Raw genomic sequence first — 27311 nt, 5'->3', positions numbered from 1 at the left:
TTATGATGGTTAGTCATCGGCAACTTGATACAACCAAGAATCATCCAGTCAGAGAGCCTCCGTGAGGGACCGCGTACATCATATTGACTTGTGGACATGTCTGTGGGGGATTGTCTTGACTGCCATAATTGGTATAGAGAGCACTATGCCTCCTCCACAATGTTGCCAACTAAGGTTATTCTACCTGTCCCTGTTACCCTCCATATCCTAACTGTGAATTAATCTCTACAAACCAGACTAATAATTCTTGGAGGACAGGGACTTTGCTTTTTTTCACTTGGGTATCCTTAGACCCCGGCAATAAATACCTGGCATATCCAAAGCCTTAGTAACTGCTTATTGAGTGAAGTTGTTCTGTGACAGCCAGATTTCCATGACAATCCCTAAACTCTTATGCATACATTTATTTCCTTTATATCTGATGCAAGAAACTGGGAGGTTTCCTACTTCCTTGGATGGGCTCTTCTTACCCTAGGACTTCTTTCTCCAGGGAGGAATTGTTCAGCCTTCTTTTCCACATTTGTGAACAGCTTCTAGGAGACAGCATAGGAACACTCTGTGGGCTTCAGATGAAGCGTCTTTATGACCGACTCCTTCTAGGTCTCTGTGAGTTGGATTTGGAGATGAAGATAGAGGCTGAGTTTGCCCCAAGAGGTGAGCCAGGAAGACTCTGTTGTAGGAGCTGTGCTCACTCCCAATGGAATCCAGGGTGCCCTACATGGGCTGAGTTTCTCAGGGAAGACTGGGAAGTTGTATAACCAACGATAATATTTGGAATTATGCAGCTGTGATCAAGGAAATCGAATCTCATGCTGCAGGGCAGAAACCAATCACCTCCAGTGGTGAGGGAGGAATTCTCTTTGGCTCCATGCTGTTTGTGGATTAACGTTCCGGGTTATTTAATTTATTTTAATGGGAGAGTGGTCACTGTAAGAATCATAGACAAAAGAGGTTTGTGGAAGCCATGGCCGTAATTACGAGCCCAGGAGTTTGAGTTCTCTGTTCTTGTTGTTGTGTTTCCATGTGTACAAAAATCAGACAACCCTTGCTGTTGATGGCTACATTCCAGGGGCCAGGCTGAACCCTCACACCAAGCCCACAACATGCACCCCACTATCTATGTTGCTAAAAATGAAAGTGAAGTCTAAACACACCCTTCTCTTTAGAGTGGTGCCTTTTATTCCAATTAATGGAAATGAGTATCCTGCCTTGAGTTCTTGTCCATAAATGTCCAGAGTATTCAAATTGGCCTTAGACACATGCCAGATACTTGGCAAACCAATAGTTCAAAATATTAAATTTCCCTTAACTGACCCTGGCTCTCATTTTTGCAGGCACTCGACATGTGTTTCAAAAGCCCAAGAGTTAAGAATTGTCTAGCTCAGGTTTTTGTTTTTGATTACTTGTGTTAAATGACAACATTTTAGTTGGTTGTGAAGTATCAGTATGCTGAAGCCAGAGTGTCATACTCTGAGGCGAAACATTTACTGCTTTCATTTCTATTTACTCAGTTAGAAGAATCCTTTGCTGGCATTTTTCTGGCTTGTTGGCTTTGTAGATTGTCAGTTCACAGGGCTGATTGGTCTATGCATGTGCAAGGAAAATGTCTAAGTAATATTTAACCACAAGAGAGCCTGTCACATGGGGAAGGGGATTATAGGCAAGTAGGTATTTTGTTTTTCTGGTTCTTTAAATTTTTTTTTTTCCGGAGGGTGGGGGGGAGAAGTGGTACAACGAGAACCATTAGTTTTATAAGGAGAAGTGAGTTCCAAGGATCTCCTGTTCCTGGAAGTGTCTGGGCAGAAGCTGGACAATAATTTGGAAGGGAAACTGTAGGCAAGGGTGAACAAAATCAGTATTTCCCAATATAGGGTTCTGGAGGAAGAGAAACACTTTCCTCTTTTATAGGAAATCAGACAGAAAGTGAGAAAGCAGTTCTGTTAAATTATTTTTCCAGCCTTGGGTTAGAGGAAAGAGAAAGACCTCAGGGTTAGTATACCTTAACATCTTATGGACTGCTAATTGTCTCTCTTTTCCTTCTTAAAATATGAGAGGGAGGGTCTCAGCAGTAGTGTTGATTCAGGATGTCATAACAATATAACTCATTATCACTCTCACAAGATAAAGGATGGGGGCTTTCCATTCTTATCGATTTGACGCAATGTAAAAAAAAATGTGTTAACTTAAAAAAAATGTTTAAGGGGGAATATGAATGACATCTTTGCTGGTAAACTCTAGTGCAGTTGACATTGGGAGGGAGATGCCTCAAAGGAAGAGAATCAGATTTGGAATCATGTTCTAAAAAGTGAACCAAGGTGAGGGTGATTTAAATGTATAATTACTACATATGTTACAAAATGATGTAAATACATTGCATACATACATGAAATTGCCAAAAAATAAAAAATAAAAATAAAAAAATCAACCAAACTGCCTCTTCCTTTTGGGGCTTGGAGAGAACTAGTGAAATTTGGTTCTCTGAGAATTTGCTCATGTACTTTGTTCTGTGAGTTGAGGAATTTGGGGAGCCTCTCTCCATGTAAGTAGATGTACACAATGAACCCCATGTACATCAACTTAGAGGCTTTCTCTTTGTATTCAGGCACCTCCAGTGCCTAGCTGAGTGTCTGACATAGAGTAAAACTGTGACTGACTGACTGAATGAATGAATGAATGAATGAAACAAGAAGAACTTCATCTATTTTGTGATCCAACCTCTGGTAAGCCCCAACATAGTCTTCAAACTGCTGCTCTCATAAATGTGCCTAATACATTTCCCTCATCTCTTTCTCTTATTCTATGTCTCACGAGAGATTGTCTGCCCAAAGCCTTTCCCTTACAGAAAACTGGGGCAGTAAAGCTTTCCTGTGCTGACTGATTGCAGGAAGATGCACACTTAGAATGAGAACACAAGAAAGCACCAATTTTTGAAAAAACGATTCAGGAGTAAGGCTAGCTAGCTATCTCCACTCACTTATAACCAGACATGGCATTTAATTATTATCCTGTGCATTAAATCAGGCTAAGCCGGCCAAACCAACTCATATTTCTGGCATGAAATAGCTAGTTTGGCCGCCTATCCTGACCAAACCAATAGAAAATGGTGCCAGAACCTTGTTTTATTATGTGGGGTGTTGGCATAGACCTATTCTTCTTGTTCAAGAAAAGAAAGGGGGGAAAAGGTACTTGAGTACACATGTAGCCATTGGGCTTCCTCCCAGATTCTCCCTGGAGCTTCTGGAATGCTAATACACACCAGGGATGTTTGGGAAGACGGGATTTCAACTTAGGACAAGAATGTGCCTCATGGCACTTTAATGCTTCGGCTCACAAACACAAGTGTTTCAAGTACAAAAATCTGTTGCAGAGCTCTCTAAGTTGGTCTGGGAATGTAGCTCAGTGGGAGAATGAGGGAGTATTTGCCCGGCATGTACAAGGCACTAGCTTTTGATGACTAGCACCACAACAAACCAAGAAACAAAATAAAGCATGACTTTAGTGCCTCTATGTGTTACAATATAGTCTCTAGAATCTTTGGAAACTAAATGCAATATTGATTTTATTCAACTTAGTTTCTATCTGCACAGAACCCCCAAGGCTTTTAAACTTGAGAGAACTAAGGTATGAAGCATTTTTTCCACAGGAGAATTTTTTATGTGGCCTTGCAACCTCTGATTCCTTACTATGATGCTCATGTCTGATACAAAACAGAACACTTAGGACCACACTCAGAAGATGGATCAGAAAGCCTTCCCAATCACTGTTTCACAGTAGTGAACATGGTGTCCGGTAGCCAGTTCCACAGGAGGTGAACTGTGTTTGGTTTAGGATTACCAGTGGGTGAGTCAGGTAACATAAAAACCAGTAAAAGCCTGATAGAGGTCCAGAATCAAGGGGGTGTTTCTCAAAATCAGCAACACTGACAACCAAGCCTGTGTTTTGACACTAGTATTCCAAGGGTTGACTGAACCAGATGTCCTTTGGTGGGCTACACTGTCCTGTTTTGTGAATTGTATCAAAACTGACAACTTGGGAAGCTCTCTTCAAACCTTGGGTAACTAAATTCTCTTGAACACCAGGCCATGTTTCACTCTTGTGGACACATAGTAGCAACTTGTTGAAGCCAATTAATTTTATATTTCTCAAGTCTCAACAACCTCCTAGCTCCACTTTCGGCCACATTATTCTACAGTGCAGTCACAACCCACTTAATTATCTCACTTAGCCCAGCTCTCTTTCCTGTTGCAGAAAAATATTTCCCTGTATCCATGACTATCAAAGTATGAAAAGATAAAGTGGCCTGAAAGGACATCTTCATGTGTACACGTCACCCACTTGGTGACTGTGAGCTTTAGGGACTGCTTTTTTTTTTTTTTTTTTTTTTTTTTTTTTTTTTTTCTTAATTCTTGAAGAATGGAGCTCTCAGGGCAACACATTTCCCCAGTAACATCTCCCAGTACGCCCAGGGATCCTCTAGGGGGTCTGTGTGATTTGCAAATATTTCCTCCTCTATGTTCCCACTTTTTGAATGTTTTGTATTTAAAACCACAAAGGAAAGTCTTAACGAGTCAATCAATCATTTTAATTGATCGTAAGTATCTGAGTTACTGTGTAGCCTAGGGGTTAATCCTTGGAGACGAACACTGTAAAAACATCTTTGGCTCAGCTAAACTCTGCCCCTGGGCCCTTTCCTTGACCCAGTCCTGAATAAGAGATAAAATTCCCTTAACGATTCCATGTGACCACTCCCAACTTGCAACTAGGTTATGTTATGTGTTCACTTTATATTGGTTGCTTGCAACTTGTCATTCTGGTTTTTTTTTCTTAAACAGCCGTATTCTAAGTGTTGCTAATTTCCCCAACATTTGACTAAAACTTTCTTTTTCACCACTGAAAGGGATCAGATCATTGTAAATTTTTTTTTGTCTGAAAAATTATCCAAAGCTCTTGTTCTTTTAATAAAGTTGGTTATTAAGTATCTAAAACACAAGGGGATTCTACTTCAGGGGAGAGGCCAACTAAAACCTTTTCTAAAGTGAAACAATGTTTTTCTCTGTGTTGTATAAGGGGTTTCTGGGTACGTTCCCTGACCCCTAAAGGTTTTTAGCACAATTGTAAGAAAGCAGAATCTGGTTCCACTATAGACGTGATAGCAGAAAGGAATCTGGACACATTCTGAGTGTGTCCAGAGGAAGAGCATATTCTCAGCCTAGAAGTTAGCTACTAGGGATGACATAGAGGGACTCACTGTTATCACTCAGTAAAATATTGGATACCAGCTCTGACCTATAAGTGATTTCTGCAAAGAGTTACCCTTTAGAGAAAAAATGTTTAATAAAGAATTATAGAGTCGGCCACTGACCAGTCCAGCTTTGTAAACAGGTACCCCAAAGGATGAGAGGACTGGTTTGTGGGCTATTTATCCTCCAAACTGAGCTCGTGGACATGCAGTTACTTGTTTAAGGCCCCGGACAAGTGGAAGCCAGCTCAGATCTACAAGGCACTGAGGAACACTCTGGCATAGTTTCTGTGCATGTAAAGGCTAGCCCTCTTAGGCATGTGGTAGTCAGAATGCCGCCCTATGACCTTTCAGTTGCTCTAAGAAGTTCTTGTTACACAGAAAGCTTGAGAGATTCTCTCTTTGAAAACCCATGGAAAGAGGGAGAGAGATGCAGCTTGCTCAGCGGTGCCCAAGGACAATGACTAGGTAGAAAGAGAGGCCAGGGTCAGTAGTGCCGCAGTAACTGAGGTCTGGCGCTTTAGCTATAAACTCAGAAACTATCCTGCTGGGGAAATGTTTACGGAAATCCTCCAAGTCAGACATGTGTGGTGGGGGAAGAGAAGAGTGGGCAGGAAGGAATGGCTAGTATCATTTTTTTTTTCCCCTGCAACTTCTTGCCTCATCTATATTTATCAACCAGACAGCTAATGACTCTTCAACCTGCACCCGTGCAGGAGTAAGCTGTGGCTTCACTGTCACAGTGAAGAGATCCTATCCTGTGAAGCTTCTCTGGCTAAAAATCGAAGTGTCAGTGGATGTCCCAACCCCCTCCCCGTTCTCCAACCAGTATAAAAGGTAATGGGGCAGATGGGGAAACTGGAGAAGGGAATGAAATCATGCGGGTACACTGGGAAAAGATAAGTGTCGTGGCAGCAGAGTTGGTGAGTGTGTTGTGGCATTACCTCTTGATGAGGCTTCCAAGAAGGCTCCCGCTCATGTCCTGGTGGCTCTGAGAACAAGCATTCTTGCATCAATAGCTAATAGGCTGTCCAACCAGATGTTATCTGGGTGGGATAAGAGGGTGAGAAAACAGACCTGTTGTATGCTGTTGTCAACTATATCACTGTGGTCAGAGAAAGGCTGTTTGTGTGGTGTTTAGCAGGGCACCTCGTTCACGGTGAGGCAGACCAGATTACGTGGCTGTTGAAATCCATTTTTTTCTTGTGATTGGCAAAAATACAAGAGTTCATAATCATTCATGCATTAGTAAAGCCTCCTTTCCATCATTTCCAAGGGATTTTTCTTATTTTTTTCAAGAACAGAGCATGCATCCAGCAGAAATTTAAAGCATCGACTTTTCTAAGCATTCTTTTGCAATAAGCACACTTTAAAAAAAAGAAAAGAAAAGAAAAGAAAAGAAAAGAAAGAAAGAAAGAAAGAAAGAAAAAGAAAACACGCAGCAAAATTTGTCCATGACAGGTACCTGTGACAAGACTGGAGATGATCAGGGGTAAGACCAACATCTGTAGCATCCGCATCAGAAGCTCCCCAGGAAACGAGAAGTACTTCACCTCCCGGTAGCTCATTTTATATGGTCGGAGGGCAAATCCAAGGATAGTACCTGAAGGGACAGAGAGAAGAGAGAGGAGGGAAAAATGAGTCCTTGGAAACTAAGGCATCAGCCTCTGAAAAACGAACAAGTATCGAGCTGGCGGTTACTCAAGCTTGACAAGAGTAATTTATTTAAGCAGCAAATGTTTACACAGCACTGGGAGCAAGGACTGTATCTGTCTTTGCAGTCATTATGTGGAAGGGTTTGTTGAGTCCAGGCCTTCAAGTAGCATTTGCAGGGGGAAAAAAAAAAGCTATCTGGGCTGAGTAAATGAAAAATGTCTTTGTCTAACTTGAATGCAGTGGGACCCATTTTAACCTGACTTGGTGTAAGTATGAAGACTAGGGTATCATCTGGAGACAAATCAAACAGTCCTAAGCAAGATGTAATAAGAAGAAAAGGCCTCATGAGAAAGTTCCAGCAGAACAGATGGTAGAGCCGCACAACCACTTATAAAAACAATTAAACTTCCAATTTACAACCAAAAAAAAAAAAAAAAAAAAAAAAAAAAAACCAAAAAAACAACAACAACAACAAAAAAAAAACCCAAAACCCCTGGTGCTCACGTTGTTGATCTGTTTCAGCATCTCCCTGTCTGTACACACCACACTGTCTGTCTCACAGCAGGGTCTTGACATTGCCTTGGTAACTATATTCTACATACTCGCTAGTCACTGACAAGGAAAGACTTCAAAACGAACAAAAAAAATTTTTCTCAAAAATTTCCAGTTGAAAACCCGATGAGATGTAGGTAGAGAGAAAGAAAAGTAATTCTCTCCTTAGCTTTCCTTCAGTCTAGAAACTTCAAAAATGTTCTTTCAGAATAATAAATTCACACACAAACTAGATGAGTCATGACACCTGCTGACATCCAGAAATTAATCCCAGTATCAAATGTATTTACTCCCTCTCCTCTTTCTCCAGCTTACTTTCCTCGCCCAAGGGAATTTAGCCATTTCAAAATTGCAAATATTTTTAAACATTTTGCCTTGTGTTGAGATTTCCCTTTTTAAAAAGCCTGGGTAAATTATAGAGAAAATACGATACCTAATATTGAGGTACTTTTTAAAAAGCCAGAGGTCAGGGCCGGGAAAGGGGAGGAGTGAACCCAAGGTTTTCCTAGGAATGCAATTAGTCCTTACGGAAACTAAACTTTCCCAATTTCTTATGAAATGCCTTCTCTGTCTTAAGAAATGGAACACAAGGTTCATCTCAATCTCCACAGCAGCTCCAATTTCAGTTCTTGGGTCTTGGCAACCACGGCTATCCATTCTCCAACTGTAGACGGAGATGTTGTAATAAAAAGCACCTCGATGTATGTGACTAGAAAATCCAGTTGACCCGGGTCTCAGGAAATGTAAGAATAATAGGCAAGAGTGGAAAACAGATTTGGAAAATACAGACAGATGGGAGCAGAAGCTGCCTGCCTCGGCTCTACCACTTAAATAAGAAGAAGGTAATTGAAGTTCCCTGTTAGCAATTTAATCTCCATAACAACTGAAGGATGCAGATGCTATCTCAAAGTTTACTGATGGAGAAACCTGATTGCAGTGAATGTAAAATTTGTCCAAAGTCAAGTATACTCAGGTGGCAGAGCTAGGACTTCAGGCCACGGAATTTCCATTCAGGTCTCATGTTTTCACCCATCTCTAACACTTTCTGCCTCTCATGATAAACTCTGTTAGCCTTCCATAGTGAGCTTATTTCTAGTATGTTCCGGTACATAATTTCATACATGGGCAGTGTGCAACTGACAAAGTCCCTTCGTTCTCCTAACTACCTAGTAGATATTGAACAGTACACAAAAAGACACCCAGGGAGACAATGTCTCAAGAGGTGATATCCTACATGTACCGGCTGGTTTTGTGTGTCAACTTGACACAAGCTGGAGTTATCACAAAGAAACTAGCCTCCTTTGAGGAAATGCCTTCATGAGATCCGTCTGTAAGGCATTTTCTCAATTAGTGATCAAGGGGAGAGGGTCCATTGTAGGTGGTGTCATCCCTGGGCTGGTAGTCCTGGGTTCTATAAGAAAACAAGCCAGTAAGCAGCACCCTCCATGGCCTCTGCATCAGCTCCTGCTTCCTTCCCTGCTTGAGTTCCAGTCCTGACTTCCTTTGGTGATGAATGGCAATGTGGAAGTGTAAGCTGAATAAACCCTTTTCTCTCCAACTTGCTTCTTGGCTGTGGTGTTTTTGCAGGAATAGAAACCCTGACTAAGATACCTCGTGTCTCCTTATAGCCAACCGACTGGTCCTGCTGGGCAGTGGAGCCCAGATATCAGCTCTTCTAGAGTGTGCCTCAGATTCTTTGTGGGTTAGCATACAGAGTAACAGGTTCACTTTGGCACTTTCACACATACTATCATTTTCTTCGCTACCTGCTCGGCACCTCCAGTCCTGCCCTGGCCAGTTCCCTGTTCTCCTTGAGTGTCACTGCCTTCTGCTTTCTTATATACAGATTCCATTTTCCTCTCTTCTCCCCTCTGGACTCTGAAGATCTCTTCTTTCCTTTCCTGATTCCTTTTCTAGTTTCATGACCTCTAGACTCACACTATAAGTGTGTGTGTGTGTGTGTGTGCGCACACACACACACACACACACACACACACCTCAGTTTCACATATAAGAAAAACACATGAAATTTGTCTTTCTGAATCTGGCATACTGTACTTAACACAATTTTGCTTCCGTCCATTTTCCTGAAAGTATAATTTCATTTTTCTTTATGAATGACTATAGTCCCATTGTGTGTATGTGCTGTATTTTCTTCATTCATCTGTTGTTGACGGACATCTAGATTGGCTCTGTTTTCATTTCCTATTGAGAATATTACAGCAATGGATATGGACGTACACTCATCTCTGTGATATAAGGCCTTTTAAAAATCTCATTGAAAAAAATCTCCCCCCTCCTCTAGTTTTGGGGATTTAACTAGGACCTCCCACGTGCTAGGTGTGCACTGTGAACTACAACCTCAGCCCTGCAATCTGCATCTAAAAGCTCTTTCTTCATCTGGGAGCAGCAGAGGTGAAACAGCATTTGTTTGTAAGGTAGTTGCCTCAGGACTGATGCTTTGAAGAGTGAAGTTTGGTAGGATGGAAACACTGAGAATCAGATTTGTCCTGGATTAGATTTGTGTTTACTACCCCTGCTTCGACAAGTGAGACACTTCTACCCTTGGGAAAGAGAAGCTTATATTGGGGAAGTGGGTATTTGTTGAGCCCTTATTATGTGTTAGTGGTAGTCTTTAACCCTCATTACGACTTTACTAGATAGATAGTAGCATGTCTATTTTAAAATCAATAAAATGATGCTAAGAAGTCAGTTGACTTGCTCTAGCTTAGAAAGCTGATAAGTGGTTGACCTGCAAGTCTTCGAACACAAGGCAGTGCTTTTCCTACTCTATGTTGGTAAGAATCCTTCCAATGCAAATACATCTTTGTAGCCTGTGGCTGAGGGTAGTTCAGACAAATGTATCCCCCTGGTTCTCAGTATCTTAAGGAGCATACTGCTCACAGCCTTTGGTAATGTTGGATGACCCAGAGATGCCACAAGAGCAGCCAGCACACTGTGGAACACTGATCTTTCCATATGCTTTTCCTCATTTCTCTCTCTCTCTCTCTCAAGACCATGTTGCTAGGTAGTTTAGACTAACTTGGAACTTGCCTATGTAGGCAAGGCTGGCCCTGAACTTGTGATTCTATTGTCTCAGCCTCCCAAGTGCTAAGATTACAGACATGTGCCACCATGTTTATCTTAGCAAATCCTCCTCTTAAGGAGCAGTTCAAGTAACTAAATGATTTTATTTAAACAAAACAGCTTGTCTTAAGCATGGTATATACTCACTTACAAGTGGGTATTACCTGTAAAGGATAACCATGCTATAATCCACAGACTCAGAGAAGCTAAGTATCAAGTGTGTGTGTGTGTGTGTGTTTTGCAGGGGAATTCGTGAATCTCAATATAAAGGGGAAATAGAACAGACATAGTATGTAGATGGAGGGAAGGGACTGGATGGGGGTGGAATGGGGATGGGAAGAGGAAAGATCAGGTAGGGGAAGGACAAGGGGAGAGAGTACTGAGAGAGACAAGTGGATTTGGGGGGAGGGGGAAGGTATCTCTGGGATGAGCTAGAAACCTAGAGCAATGGAAACTCCCAGGAATCTGAGTATGACTGTAGCTAAGACTCCCAACAATGGGGCATAAGTAGCCCAACCCAGCCATTTTTATAATGATTCAAGACTTCCAGTGGAGGGATGGGGACACCAACACAGCCACAAAACTTTTGACTTACAATTTATCCTGCCTGCAAGATGTGCTGGGGTATAAAGGTGGCCAACCAATGACCGGTCCCTGGTTCAGCTTGAGATTTATACCATGAGAAGGAGCCTACCCCTGACACTGCCTGGAGGGCCGGGACCGAGAGACTGGATAGCCCAGATACCTAGAGTTTGGCTAAACATGAATAGAAAAAAATATTCAATGTAATGACTCCTAACAATATTCTGCCAGACTCAGAGATTGGTGCCTAGCCCAGTTGCCATTAGAGAGGCTCTGTCTGGAAAAAGATGCAGAGACCCACATAAGATGGAGCTTGGGGAGTCCTGCTGAAGAGGGGGAGGAAGGATACACAGAGGACCTGGTGCAGACCTACCCAGTCCTTCTGCATGCTGCTTCAGTCTCTATGAGTTCCTATGTGCCTTGATTAGTTGATTCAGAGGGCCTTATTCTCCTGGTGTCCTCCACCCCCTCTGGCTCGTACATTGGGAGACAAGGTCTCACAGCTACTGTTGAGGCCAGGACAATTAGTATACACATCAGAAAGAACAAGAGTCACTGAGTAGGCAGGTCAAGTGCCACCACCTCACAGCTGGTCAACAGGGGCACTTTGGCGGCATTAGAGAGGGTGAAGCTGTCTGCCTATGACCCCCAGTGAGCAGCTGAAGGGGCCGTGGCACCCAGGCTGTCCACTACACAGCTTCAACCTCTCACTGTCTGTTCTTGGCCTCTCCAAGTCACTACTGTGTTTGACTGGCTTTTATTTCTCTTTCAAAGCGGAACACTCCTGGCCATTTCAAGTTTTAGGTCGGCTGCTATCCTATCAGCACCAGACCGCGAGGAGATGCTCTGAATGGGAAAACTGCCGTCTTTTCTTTTCTGTCTCCTTCCTTCCTTCCTTCCTTCCTTCCTTCCTTCCTTCCTTCCTTCCTTCCTTCCTTCCTTCCTTCCTTCCCTACCTTCCTCTCTCTCTCTCTCTCTCTCTCTCTCTCTCTCTCTCTTTCTTTCTTTCTTTCTTTCTTTCTTTTGTGAGCAATTAAGATTTCCTGTTTCCTGATTATTCTCATCCCAGCAATGAAAAAAAAAAAAAAAAAAAACTTCTCTGAAACCCAGTCTGATGCACAGATTTCTGAGTGACCTCATCCTACCAGTGAGGGGTGGCAAAGTGAGGTCTTCCGAAGAGCTCTGATGAGGTGAGGTGGCTTTCCTTCAGCCCAGCAGCCAAGTCCCTGAGAAACTGTCTGTCAGTGGACACTTAGAAACTGCCTGATGGTTCCAGAGCTTTATGGAACACAAAGCTTTACGGTGGCCACCAGAATGTCAGTGCAAAAGGACACATCTTTATCGTTGGCTAGTCTACAGAAACGACCACAGAAGTCAGAGGAACTGTTAGAGCCAAAACATGCTTATTCAAATTTGTAGCCTGGTGGCATAGAAACACAGATGTCACCGTGTTCACACTTAGTCTGCAATCTTCCAGCATTCTTGCTTAAATATGACAACTGGAATGTAGGAAATGTCTTAACAGATATTTAAGGTGGTGAAAGTCCACTATGTGGTTGGATCCTAAGAACAGTGGTGAATTTTTGCTTAAAGACTGGTTCTTACTCATGAAAGTGAACTAGGAATTCCAGCAGGTGCTCAGCATCTCCCGGCAGGAGTGCACAGAAGCACTTCATTGCAAGACTGTTAACCAATCATTTTCTAAACCAAGACAAAATGGGCTAGGGTTTTTAAGGCTAAATACACACAAGTTAAAAGTGTTAGGAACTTGCTAATATGTCAACATGGAAAACACACACACACAAAAAAAAAAAAAAAAAAAAAAAAAAAAAAAAAAAAAACGAAAGAGGACAGATGCAGTTGCTTAGGACAAAGTCACTGCATTTAGCTTCTGGCGAATGCTGGCATTTGGAATAGCAACCTCTTGCTAAACTTCTTTTTTACCCACAAACCCTTGCATTGAACGGATTGGCAGAAGAAGGCCTTCTAGGGTCATTTCCTCACAATGCAATATGCTTCAAGGAAGGCATCAGAGAAGCCAGGTGAAGATAGAATGCCCCAAGGAAATCTGCTTTGCTTTGTTCTGTTGCTTAGAAACAAGTCTCAAGTCCCGGGCAGTTACACATCGAGGTCAGTTAGGGTCTCTCAAACTTGCAGCAGTCTATGGAGCTTAATATGTACACTGCTTCTAGTGTGTAGGAGCATTCACAGAGAATACTTTATAAATGACTCGGCTCTGCCTTTACCTTCCTCCATGATGCTGGCCATGCCCTTAACCTCCTATGCTTTGATAAATGAATAAATACATAAATACATAATATATACACTCATATACACACATACATGTATGTCTATGTCATCTATCTATCTATCTATCTATCTATCTATCTATCTATCTATCTGATCTATCTATCTGATCTATCTAACTAAATAAAGGCTTTAGTTATGAACACTCACTCCTCTTTGCCTGGACTGCTGTAGTAAGTAGCCTTTCAGCTGGTTTTCCTACTTCTACTTAGCTTCCTCAATAACATGATGCCCAGAAGGACCCCTTTAACATCTAAAGTAGGATGTTATTGATACCCTCTTCTGGGTGGCATCAGACTGGGCATATGGAGGGCTCTACAGCACCAGGAAGTCACTACCCACTTCTCTCTCCCTTGCTTCTGCTTGCCCCTCCCCCCATCCCCGAATTGCTTCCCCTCACTTTGGACTGATCCCACTGTATGCTCTTTGTGAGGAATCTTAGAGGAAAATTATGCGGATGTGGAAAGAGAGAAGACTCCCTCATTCTGGAGTCTTAAAGCCTTTAAAAGTCAATTGAGCTCAGAACTGAGAATTCCAGCACAATTAGCTAGCATTTACTGAAAGAAACACTCCCTAAACCGCTTTGTGCAAATCAAATGGCTCCTGGATTTGGTCTATGAGATTATAATCCCACCCAAGGGATCTTTGGAGCCACCCTATGATCTCAACAATTCTTGGTCCATAATAGATATTTAATCTATTGTTGAGTAAATGACTGAATGAAGAACAGGATTGGTTTTCTCTTGGCTGACGATGCGGAGCACACGGCCTGAAGGTAAGGATCTCTTGGGTCTGTGATCCCAGTAAATCTTATTCCCCACTATGCTTTGTGAGCACAGTCCTGCCCCAAGGAGCAGCTCTTCTGTTTAAAACAGTGGCATTTCTTCCTGCGCTGTGCAAACGGGATCATGAACAAATTATGAAATCTTATGTGTTTGAGTTTCTAGATTCCTTGATATGACTGTGCTAGAACCTTAATCCTCTTGTATGGTAGGCTTTTAGGTGGGTACAAAACAACAAGTGTAGCTCTGTCGAAAGATCGTGAGTTCAGTGATGATGCTTTGGGGCCTGAGCCAACGGCAAGTTAGGTTACAAGATAATTTATGCAAATTATTTAATCCCCATGTGAAATCTACGAGACTCATCATTTTCTCTCTGATGAGGAGACAAGGTGTGGTAGGCCATTTGTGTTGTAAGCAATCCTACAGTACAAACTTTCAAACTCCTTCCCTGGAAGTCTTCAAATCATATAATCTCACTAAATTTTTTTTTTTTTTACCTGAAAAATGGGAGCAGGTTGGAATATCGGTGGTATCTAAGATCCTTTTGATCCTTAAGATTCTTAGCTAAATATTTGGAGTTATATAACTCTAAACATTATATACACATCTAAATATTTCACTTGAATTCAGCTTATTTTTTCTAATGAACTCTAAGCTCTCTCATATGCATGTAAAAAAAAGGCTTCATCATCAAACTTTGCCAAGCACTGTCAGGTAGTATCTACTAATTGTACTATAGTACAATTTGACTAGTACAATTTTTTATTTATTTTTTTTTAATTTTACGTGTCCAGGAACTACCTGCACGTATGTTTATGTACAACTTGAGTGTCTGGTGCCCATGGGAGCTGAAGGCCCCTCTCTCCCTTTCCATGGAGGGAAGAAGAGAGCATAAGATCTCCTGGAACTGGAGTCACAGACGGTTATTGGCTGCCTTTGTGGGTGGGTGCTGGGAACTGAACCAGGCCCTCTGAAAGCACAGTCAGTGCTCTTAACCACAGAGGCATCTCTCCTGTCCTCTATTCTAGTTTTATAGCAATAAATGATTATTTGAAGGGTTGAATAAATATTTCTATTTCAAGATTTGTCTCTCAATTTGAAGACCTTGTAGGCCAAGCTCAGGTCAGTCTGGTGATTATGGTGGGTATAACTTTTCATTAGCTTGTTTTTGTAAGCAGGTCAAGGGCATGATGGTGAATTTACCTGATCAAGAGTTCTGTTGGGCCCTTATCCCCTCCTTTTGTTTCGATTCAAACTTCCACCATTTACTGGTGAGAAGCTGTCTTTCTGTTGGAGGCAACCTTTCAGCTCTCTCCTACATCCCTCAGAGATTCCAGCTCTGGCCTGGGTCACTCTTTTGTCCTTTGGTATTTCCTGTTGCTGTGGTGGGAAATACCTGTTTCCACCTTGCTTCACCCTTATTACTCTGAAGAACCAGCTCAGGGTGACAGATGGATGGCCAGAGTGGAGACACCAGGATGGGGAGCAGTCTCGGCACCTTTTAGCTTTGAGAAAAGCTAGGAGCTCTGTCCCTAAAAGCTTATTATCAACACTGTGTGAGGTTGGGGTGTAGCTCTCTGTGAAGAGGATTGTTTACTCTGGGTTTGAGTCCCAGCATCATCCCTGTACTCCCCCCCCCCCCGGAAATCCTGTGTGAAATGAAAATTAAATTTACAAATAATCAGAAGAGTCTTTTACATGTCCAACATATTGTTTAGGACAGAACAAAACAAAAACTCCAAAAGATAATCTTTCCGTCATTAGAATCTGCTGATTACTATGAGTGAATGGAGACTCAGAATGAGGTACGGGCAAACATTTCCAATTCCCCGTTGTACTACTTGAGACCATGTCTTAGGCTTGCACAGTTCAGTGAGCCATGTCTATCTGCTTCTGTTCCTTCAGAGCCACCACTCACCTACGTACACATCACCTAAGTATCATTGTTTACACCTATTTCTGGATTTTATATTCATCTCTGACACTCAGTGAGTCCCTCTTGTATTTAGATTCTCAGGCTATTGGCACAAGGATTCTGAGAGCCTCTTCCTGAGCTGGATGCCTCATCTAAGAGCCACAGTTGGCCTGGGAGGAGTGGCTCTCAGGTTTTTGAGTCTGATCCCCAGCAGCCTCTTATTTCTAAAGCCATTGTTGCACAACACGTGAGCTTCTGAACTGCTAAACCGAAGGAGAAGTTTGAGGTAGAAAGATTAAAACCTGAAACCCTGTTCTATCCCTTTTGGTTTGAGTGAAAGTCATAGAAAATAAGGGATTAAAAAAAAAGTGCTTTAAAAGTTCAATGACGCTGGGCAGTGGTGGCACATGCCTTTAATCCCAGCACTTGGGAGGCAGAGGCAGGTGGATTTCTGAGTTGGAGGCCAGCCTGGTCTACAGAGTGAGTTCCAGGACAGTCAGGGCTACACAGAGAAACCCTGTCTCAAAAAAAACAAAAAAACAAAAAAATAAAAAAAAAAAAAAAAAAACAAAAACAAAAAAAAACCAAAAAAAAAAAAAAAAAAAAAAAAAAAAAAAAAAAAAAAAAAAAAAAAAAAAGAAAAGAAAAGAAAAAAAAAGAAAAAAGAAAGAAAAAGTTCAATGACTCAGGCAAATAACAATTTTGGACATCTCATCCGAGGTAAATCCAAGCTTTGGAAGGAGACAGAGTACCAGAATTTGCTTAATTCTAGTCCCCCAAATTGGGTTCCTTTATAAAGATTTCTTTATTTTCTTTAACTTACCTGGCCAACGGACACACACCCTAAAGCTCACTCTGTTTTAAGTCTGCCAGTGATAGTAGCAAAGAACTTAAAATAGTAACAAAGCCCTACAACTCAGAGAAGCTATAACCTCTATGGAACAGAAATCATACATACTTATCAAAACTGCTTCAGACTCATCAACTTCATTTCTAAGCTATAACATACAGATCTGTTTTACCTGCACGAAATATAATACAATATTTAACTAATCTAATATTATCCACCATGCTGTTTTTATAAATGAGATATGAAGGTTAAAACAACCCAACTGCTCATCAGCTATGGATGGCTTGCTTAAATGAGTTATGGTTCCAGAGATAATGAAGAACTTCTATGTGTCAATAACAAATCACATCCAAGATACAGGGGAAAATAGAAAGGCAGAAAGCGAAGCTTTTATACCATGCTATTATGTATATAAGAGCAGGAAAACACCCCAGAGTTATAAAAGAATAAGTATATTCTTGTTTTTATGTTCACAAAAACAAAAACAAACAAACAAACAAACAAAAAAAACCATACAAGTAATGGCTAAGCCACCAAATCTCTCAGCAAAAAAAAGAAAGAAGAAAGAAAGAAAGAAAGAAAGAAAGAAAGAAAGAAAGCCTTATTGAATTTGTTTCTACATCAGCTCTTCATTTCTTCTAAGCAGTTGCTTTTTTCATTCTGAGTTGGTTTCTTTTAGATTTTGCCTTAAACTGTTTCAATGAAGAAAGAAGTGAGGAGGGAAAGACTCTGGTTATCCTTGGGGAGTGGACCCCTCTGACCAACAGCTCTATCTTTTTTGGTGATCAGGAACTGAATCTAGAAAGAACTCTGAATTTGTCATCACTGGCGCGTGTGCTGCTTCAGTCACTTAGCCCCTAGAATCCAGGAACCCCACGCCCGACTGAAAACTCAGTACCTCATGCATCAAAGGTGGCTGTCTACCACCCAGTGCCCTGGGAGAAGCACAGTGGCTGTGGAACTGATAACATAGTAGGAGTTTTACTGAATAAAGTAGTAGGAGGTTTTTTGACAGTATTGTTTTGTTTGCCTTAAACTTAAAATGAAAACCTAGGAAAGCAAAGATGAATCAGCAACAAAAAGTCAACTTAGGTCATAGGCCGTCTCTTAGGTCACAGGCTGTCTCTTAGGTCTCAGGCTGTCTCTTAGGTCACAGGCTGTCTCTGAAGTCACAGGTTGTCTCTTAGGTCTCAGGCTGTCTCTTAGGTCACAGGCTGTCTCTTAGGTCACAGGCCATCTCTTAATAGACTCTATTAAGTTACATTTTGCTGCCTTTACTCTCACATTCATCAATGAGCTGAATGAACTGAGCCAGCAAGCTTGTCAATCACAGGATCCCTGAGGTTTTTCCTTCTTGCTGTAATGATGGGTTTTAAGAGATGCAAGATGAACAACTCTGGTCACCCTTTCTGAGTGAGGAGGACAGGACCGGGCCCGTCTCTACCCTCATGAGGGATACTCGAGCCTCTTCTTACAAGGCCCTCTCACTAACAGAGCCCTGATGACCTTTCTCTCAGAAGGGCAGGCCCTGTCTTCTCTCTCTGGGAAGGGCAGCAGTTGGTGTCCTGGATGCCTAAGCAGGAGAACCTAAGAAGTCTCTCGGGGAGATGGAAAATGGAGTTGTCTCTCGGGAGACAAGAATTCAGCCTTAAGATTCGAAACTTGATTGTGCTTCTCAATTTGCTGCTTCTAATTTTACTTTCAGTTCTTTGATACGCTACACAGGACAAGAGGGAGTGCCTTCCCTCTCTGCCTCTACCTGTCTACTGTGTATCTGTCTCATCTAAACCTCCTCATTTGGTCTTTTATCCTCCGTTTTTAACATCAAAAAGTTGCGTGAGTCTCTCCCTCTCTTATTTTTTAATATGTGAATGGTTCTTCATAATATTTAACTTTTTTCAGATCTTTAAGAGCTAAACATGCCGGGCGGTGGTGGCGCACGCCTTTAATCCCAGCACTTGGGAGGCAGAGGCAGGCGGATTTCTGAGTTTTAGGCCAGCCTGGTCTACAGAGTGAGTTCCAGGACAGTCAGGGCTACACAGAGAAACCCTGTCTCGAAAAAACAAAACCAAAACAAACAAACAAACAACAACAAAAAAAGAGCTAAACATTACATTTTACTGTATGCGGCTTTCTAGCCTCAAAGAAAGGAAGGCAATTTTTGCTGTATAAATCTACCGAGGGACTCCATACACTTCCTTGACCCAAGTGACCATGTTTGAAGAGCATAGCTTTTGATTGGTCATAGAGATGGACTACTCTTGGCCTAGGAAATAAGCTTCAGGCAGTTTTGATTGCCCTGAACCTTGACATACAACTCTTAATGCTTAGACTTAACGAGCATAAACGCCAAACTTGGTGCCCTGAGATGCTTTGTGTGTTTCCTCATCTCCTGGCAGTAATACAGCATCCCAGCTGCCAGATCAGATACCTGATCAACAAAAGCATCCTAGCACTCTATAAATACAGCGTACTCTCACACCTGCAATGCAGTACCTGGAAAACATGGTGCCTAAACATCACACACACATCACAAACTCCCTGCACAACGTGGACTCGTTACAGCCTTGTTTGTATGAGTACGAAAACAAAGACTCCCTATGTTCCATCCCTGATTCTTGACAGAGAAGCAAAAATGGCTTTTGCAGTGTGCTTGCTCCCCCTATGCCCTCGAACCCTGGATAGAGAACACCCACCATTAAACATAGCCAGATACATGATGACCCTTTAAGAGTCACAAGGAGATAAGGTTTGTTTCTTTGGAGGAACTGGCTCAAAGGAGTGGGAGATCGTCAGGCCCAGGAAAAGGGTCCTGCTGTGTCAGCACGGGTATGGAAACAAACACTGTTTCATACATCCTGATAATTTACAGAAAGCTAAAGTGTGCTTCAGACATTGTAACATAGAGGTTAGAAGTGAACATTAGTTCAAACTTAAGCGGGGAGGAGCTATGAGGCCAAGAGATTGGTATTCAATCGGTTGAATAGTGTAGAGAACAGGAGCTGTATAGCCAGGACCTTAGCTACAGAACCGGGAGGCAGGCGGGTGGGCTTTACACAACTGCAGAGAGTACGTACTTTATAAACTGTAGCTTCCTGAAAATGGAAGGCATTATTACTGTAGGTAATTGTTCTGAACAATTTGGTCACCCATTCGAAAGAAAAATTAGAAATGGCTTGGCTTGCTCATTTTTCTCTCTTGTCTGGATTAACAATGGGGAAAACAGCAAACAAAACCCAGAGATAATCTAAGAACATCAAGTCTTCAGTCTGCTTCAAAACAACCTGACTGACTCTCTGGGGAAGCAGTCAGGTCCTTCTCCCTGGCTCTGCTGCTCTTGCATGCCCCCAACTCTGATGAGCAGCAGACACAAAAATACTGGAGAAAAGTGAGAGAGAGAAGAGAGAGAGAGAGAGAGAGAGAGAGAGAGAGAGAGAGAGAGAGAGAGAGAATCTCCTATCATCAAGAGGCATGAACAAAACCCCAAACTTTTAAGTATATTACATTTAACAAAACACTGGTTCCAGTAACTCCCTACTCTCTTGAGAGAGTCGTCTCCTGTCTGGTGCTGGGTACTCTGTGCTCTGATAATGTCTGCCTGGGGATTCTCCCAGCTCAAGAGGCCATGGTGGAAAGGGTCAGATAATGATTGTATCACTCTCTGGCTTTTATTTCTGCCTCTCAAAGCCCTTTACAACTATCAGGTCTCTTCCTACAACTCCCTTGGTATTCTTCTCCAGCCAAGGGAACAGGAGCCCTACCTCTTGAGCCTAAACCAGGTTAAATATCTTCTCTCATCCTCACATTTAGTTCTCTTAAATCCCTGGATCTGGCTTTTTCTAACCCACAAACCTCATCAAAACTGTAAAATATATATGGATCTCTCCACGGCAACAAGTAAGCAGAACACAGGCCTTTGTATGTATTATGGATACACTTTGGTTTCACGGCTTGTGTGAGGCAGAACTTGGATACAGAACCAGGCAGAGAGGTTTTTTTTTTTGTATGTAACAAAAGAGAGGCTTGGATCAAGAAACTGGTCTATAAAGCAAGGTTGTCTGATTTCAGAAGCCAGAGCTCTGATCCCCCTTTATGCCACACAGGACCACCTGTGCAGAGATAGTAGCTTCCTGAAACACTTTAGTTGGCATGTGTGCCAGATATTTGGTCCCCCTCAGCTCTGATAACCTTTCTGAGGGTCTGCTTCTGAGTGTGTTTGGGGGTGTGTGTTGCAGACTCAGTCTTTACTGCTAGTCCCTGTGCTATTTCTCCAAGGCAAGGAGATGACTTCCTTTCCCCCAAGTCTTCTGCCCAGAACCCTCTGATGAACGGCAGCACAGATGCCTTTGCTCGTGTCCGGGGAGGGTTTGTCGGGGTTATCATTCCCCCCAGCTTTCTGAAGTTCTGTTCTCATCTTCCAGAGATGTGGAAGAAACTATGGAGCTTAAAAAGCTGTCTACTATTCTCTGGATTCCTGCTGTTCAGTCTATGTGGAGATGCCTACTGTCAGGGGCTTCAGGAGGCAGAGGGACATCAGCATGGGAGTCAGACTGTGCCCACCCCACGGCTCAAGCAGATCAAGATCACCCATGTGATCCCACTTGCAATTCTCCTTAGCCCTCCGGATGATAGCAAACCATACTATATCCCAGTGGCTCATCTATTTTGGCTAACCTAGCCAACTGGAGCAGTGCAAGTATTTGAGGTGCAGAGTATGTGATGGCGATTCTGAAAGACACTACTTTCACAAAGGGCTGAGCTTATGCAGGACAATGGCCTCATATAGTGCTTACTCCCATAATCCAAAGCCATCCCTATCCTCTACAATGTGCTAGCAACGCCCTCTGAGTGTTTAGGGCAGTGAACCCCATCCATTGTCTAGTCACAGCAGGTGCATTCTGTCTCGGACTCAAGGGAATTCCAAACAGCTCATTCAGTATTGGAGCACGCTCTGATTCCTGGAACTTTCTCTTGTATGCTAGCCCTTGTGTTCAACCACTTAGTCATATAAGAGTTGGGCCACCGTCCTCTTTCATTTAATCATCGTGTCTCACGAGTGCCCTTTCTAATGATCTCATTAGAGATGATGTCTAATGATCTCTAATGAGTCCCTCCTTCTCACTTCTCACACGGAGGGCTCGGCACAGGTCTTTAGGTAAGGGACAGCAAAGCAGGGGTGAGAATGGATGGGACCGGCATGTAGACTGTGAATACCAGTGTGAAACTGGAGCTAGAGTGGCATGTGTGTGTGTGTGTGTGCGTCTGTGAATGTGTGTGTATGTATCCATGAATGTGTCTGTGTCCATGAATGTGTCTGTGAATGTGTGTGTGTGTGTGTGTGTGTGTGTGTGTACGCCTGTGTGTGATGGGCTCTCGCTCTGATTCTCAGGTTCAAGTGATCCTTTGGCCCTAGAATCCTGACTGCTCTGTGTCACTATGTCTGCCTAGAATTCTCCTCAATATGCATCAACACTGAGAAAGTGTCTGTGCTTTAGTTTCTTCATCTTCAGAACAAGAACAATAAAGGTGCTTCCCTCTCTGGGTTGATGTAAGGTCCAAGCAAGGTTGTAGAGAAGAGTGTGTGGCACCCAGCAGAAGAGGTGGCTGGTGTTAGCTGGATGTAACTGTGATGAAGGATAAGGTAACAACAGCCTCAGAGAGATGAAGTGCTGTGCTTGGGATTTCACAGATAAAGAAAAACACCACTAATGGAGGAGTCCAGGTATATTCTTTATCAAAAGCCCAGATTCACTTATTATGAATATGGCATATTCAGGGCTCCCAAGCCTATGAGAAGATGGAGCCCTCTGGGGTACCAGCACACAAAAGGAGCATCTACTAAAACCAAGTGTGTATATTACCGTATTTTAAAGGTTCAGATTACAAACTTCTCTATTACTACCTTTGGCTCTTGAATATTTCCTTTTCATCTTACTTTTTATCCTTCTCTTCCAGTAAACCTGAGATCAGAGAAACTCACTGCATAGCACAGGAACAAATATACAACCTCCAGTAACTGTTAAATTGGTGAATAATATTGAATTTTTGTATAAGTACTTTAACTTATTATTTTAATAGACAGAAGGTAACAGTTGATAGTATATAAAGGAGATAGAAAATTCAAATTTTACAGAAATGAAATCAGAGGCAAATAATCTCCCTCTGCCTAACTCCCCAGACACCCATCTCCTATCTCAAGAGGCATCCACAAATGGCCACTGTCTTGAGAGGTTATTGGAGTCCACTGAGTTTTCGTCTACTTAAGTTTATTGCCAGAAGAAGCTAGAGAATGGGATGAAACGATAAATAAAAATGTAGCTAATGTATTTTCTTTTCTGAGAAGTCAATTTCTTTCAAATTCCAGTAAAGGATACACAGATGCTAACTTGCTTTGTGTGTTATCATCAAGCAACACCATCAGTAAGAGAAGATGTTGCCTGTGGGAACTCCACAAGGTAAAACATCAGGTGCTGTATAGATCTGGGGCTTGTTATTCTTGGATTCCTGTCCCTTACAGTTGATCTCATGACCTCCTATTCCTGGTTATTTTTTTGGGGGGGGAGGAGGGAATACATTCTCTTGACAGGAACACATTCTATGTCTTCAATAAGACAAAGAACTTCCCCTTTCTTTTAGGAAGATGTGAGGTCACTCTAACATAATTAACCAGAGTTGGGAATGAGAAAGTGCTTTCAAGAGGAAGGGAGACAGTGAGCCCTCTTCTGAGCATTTAGTCCTTTTTATCAAATGTTTGCAGTAACCAGGAAGACACATGCTGTCTGAGACTTTCCTCACAAACTCTTCCAAATGGACTTGGAGCTTGCTGATGTCTTCTATCTTGCTGCCAAGTTTCCCTAGTAATGAGGTTTTATCACAACACAGCACACTCACACCTTGCCGCTGCTTAGAAACGGCACCTGACAGCACGTTTGTACTTGGAGAGGATGTGATGCCAAAATCAGTGCAATTCTCTGCTTTATTCTCGAGTCATGGAGTCACAAATCTCTATCCCTAGGCCACAGTATTCTTGTCTAGTTCCCATTTCCACACTAAATAAATATTCATCTTATTTGAAAAAAAAAAAAAAACCCACAACACAACACAAAATGAGTTGGATAAACTTTGAAGCACCTTTCCCTGAGAGCTGACCTCGCCTAAGAATTTGGAAACTGTTATCTATGATTCACAATCACATCTGAGGAAAATGACCTCTTCTCCTTCACATGGTAGCATCTGTCTTAACTCCTTCCCCTATTTATGCTCAAATAAAGAATTGGCATCCAGACATATTCCTCCCCGATTATTTTGTTAAGGGCTAATGTAGACATGGACTCCAGTGACAAGTGGAGTCTTTGTTTCGGCGGGGCCCTCAGTGGAAGATACACCAATAGATAACAAAAGGCATCTTCCTTTTCTCTAAATCTGTTTGCTTAGACGTTGTCTTGTTTGCTATTCAGGACCTTTGGTGTAAACTCGGTGGTCTCTCTGACTGTCAATGAGCCCTTTTTTGTCTCTTTGTGTTTCTTCTTCTTACTGCTTCTAACTCCTCAGTTTCCATTAGTAAAGCCAACCATGGGGGCATCCAGCCAACTTATCGACTCCAGCTCTGCCAACTTTGAGTGCTGTTCTCACAAATCTGAGGAAAGGCCCCACTGGGCTAGGAAGTGAGAATGCTAGAGAAAACAGACCCTCAATTCCTGGCATTTTCTTCTTGTGAGGAGTGACGCTGGCTGTTTCACTGTATTTACCAACTTCCTTCTCAATTAATCCGACTTCCCTCCCCGTCCTTTATTTTCCATTCTTCTATTCTTTCATGGAAATATTCCTGTCTTACAGAATGAGCTCTTTTGAATAGCTAATTCTATCTCTTTTGAAAACATACTGAACTCCATGGAAATAGCACTAATGCAGAGAGTAGGTATGTATTAAACGGGCCTGAAGAATGAGACCTAACTGTAGAAGAATGATCGTTCGTTCTTTTCTTTTCCGTGACTTTAACTGTCAATCAAATGGTAGCATGCTGATGCTGTAGAGCTGAATCAGCAGTGTTGCGTTGCTGGCCTCCACACCACAGGACATTCCCTATCTTAGCATTGCTCATACAAGTCAGTAGTCAGCAGGGCAAGAGCAAGATGGCCCTTCTGTGGGGAGAACAGCATTTGGCACCAGACTGAGGTCGCTTCTCTTCTCCAGCATAGAGACTTTGGGCAGGCTGATTGATCTCTTTGTGAACAGTTCCATCCATAAAATGAGGGAGTCTGTAGTATAATACCCACCATCACAAGTGAGAACACATGAAACTCTCGGAGAAGGTAGTCAGATTAGCTCTATGTAAATACTGCATTATGCTATCTCTTGGCTTGATATCAGCTGTGATTCTGGGCATAAAATGAAGCCAGAACATGGCAGTTTATATTAACATTCCAGGAAAACGACAGTGTTAAATCTCTTTTTTTCCTGGAATGGATTCAAAGCTGGGAACCTACTGAAATGAAGAAAGCTATTATTTTCTCTGGTTTAATCAGGACATGTCACCTTTGAGTTTTTCTACAATGAATCGGAAACTCATTAATCAACAATCAAGAAGGGCCAAAGTTGTTGAAATGGATAAACCTAAAGCCTGTGACACATTTTTCTCTCTTGCTGCATTTCACTTTGTCATTCATGAAGTCAAGTTTCTTGACAAAGTTATATCTATTTTTTAAAATTTTTTATGACGTCATTAATTCTTAAAATTTATGGATATCTTGGAGTGATAAAAATTTTACACAGATGCCTTTTGGAGCCAAGTTGGTAGAAATTTATTTTAGAACTTATTATTAGCTTATATGTTTCTAGCCTAAGGATGTTTATACTGGTTGGGTCAAAATTTCCAGATACTTAGTTTTTTTGTTTTTTTGTTTTTTGTTTTTTTTAAATCAGTATTTTAAGGTAAGATCTGTGTTGTCCGTTAAGTAGTAAACTAAAACTTCAAATAGCAAACTAAGCTATTTGAACTAAGCAAACAAAAGTTTTATTAATATAGATTGCCGTCAACCATGCTAAATTAGTAAGGGACTGAAATATTTCAGAAATGACATAGCTAGCTATGGCAGGCCCCATGAGGCAAGGAATGAAAGAGACCTGTGTTTGCAATCTCCTAGTTTACCTTCCGGAGTCACTGCATGAGAGCGTCCAAACACAGGCAGATTTGACTTCCATTTTTAAGCACCTATACTCAGTTTCAAGCCGCACTAACTAAGGATATAATTTTTGTTAGAGGCCCACGATTCATCTTGGGCCTCTTACATAAATCAATTTTAAGTAGCAGTGGCATTGTATAACGATAACATTTGATCAAGTCTAGCCTACCCAATAATAAAATTATCACTCTCTTATCCTCACGAGGCATGGGAGAGATTTATCTTATTTCTCTTCTACACACAATCAAAGGATGCACACGACGCTTACCAAAAATTCTTCCTGATTGTCATGTGTGTAGCATATATGGCTCCCAACAAATGTTTGGGATTTTTTGTTTGTTTTTCTGGAGAGGAGGAAAAAAAAACAAAACAAACAAAACAAAAAGAAAACCCAACTTCTTCAAATGCAGAGGAGACCCTGAACTATCAGTTTGAATACCTACAGTCTGTCTGATAACATTCCCGGGCATTCAGGTGTCCCACAGAAACAGGATACAGGCTTTTGTAATTTTGGTTTTGGTCAAATGACTCACCCACAATGACAGCGGTGACAGTGAGCAATACAAAGGCATTCCGAAACAGGTAACTCTTAACATCATCCTTTGTGATGTTCTGTACTTTCTTCTTGGCCAGAAGCGTGCGCTTGCGCACCCCTTGCTGGAATCTCTCCATCCTGCCCCCCATCCTGGGCTCTTCTCCGTTGCTTTTTGTCATATTTTATCTTTCTAGGAATTTATCACGTCCTTGCACGTCAGTGTCTTGAACTTGTCCCCAGAAAGCGAAATCTCCTCTTCAGTGTCAGAGAGTACAACTAGAGCGGAATAGAAAGGAAAAAAAGTTACAGCCCCCTGAGCTTAGCAATCAGCGCCGGCTCACAGGATGGCAGGCAGTGAGTTAATTGCGTGAGAATTAGAAAGACTGAAGAGCTATGATGATAACGGGCTAGACTGTGTGCGTTTTAATGGACTACGTGTACAAAATAAACATATAGTTAGAACAGATGAGCGAAAAGTTGTGTTTCTGTTTCCAGTTTTCTCTTTCTCCTCAATGAGTAAGGGGTTCTTCAGAGGTGAATGAGACCAGGCACCCACATTCCCACACTGTCCTCAGAACTTAGCCAAGTGCCTCGCACAACCCACGCACTCATTAAGTGCCCGGT

At 42.0% G+C, this 27311-nt stretch overlaps 1 protein-coding gene across 1 annotated transcript in view; it reads right to left on the bottom strand.

Moving 5' to 3' along the window:
- Positions 1-27311, bottom strand: part of Slc1a3 (solute carrier family 1 member 3) — a 73518-nt gene that overhangs the window by 44920 nt on the left and 1287 nt on the right. Inside the window, exons 2-3 of the mRNA XM_034523395.2 lie at positions 26686-26963; positions 6705-6842 (exon numbers count right to left, since the gene is read on the bottom strand). Of these exons, the coding sequence (XP_034379286.1) occupies positions 6705-6842; positions 26686-26866 (319 nt within the window). The 5' untranslated portion in view covers positions 26867-26963. The remainder of the gene's footprint in view (positions 1-6704; positions 6843-26685; positions 26964-27311) is intronic.

The sequence above is a fragment of the Arvicanthis niloticus genome, chromosome 19 (genome assembly GCF_011762505.2).
Source record: "Arvicanthis niloticus isolate mArvNil1 chromosome 19, mArvNil1.pat.X, whole genome shotgun sequence".
Taxonomy (NCBI): Eukaryota; Metazoa; Chordata; class Mammalia; order Rodentia; family Muridae; genus Arvicanthis; species Arvicanthis niloticus.
Note: the sequence above shows the minus strand (reverse complement) of the source record. Positions and strands in the feature narration are given on the sequence as shown.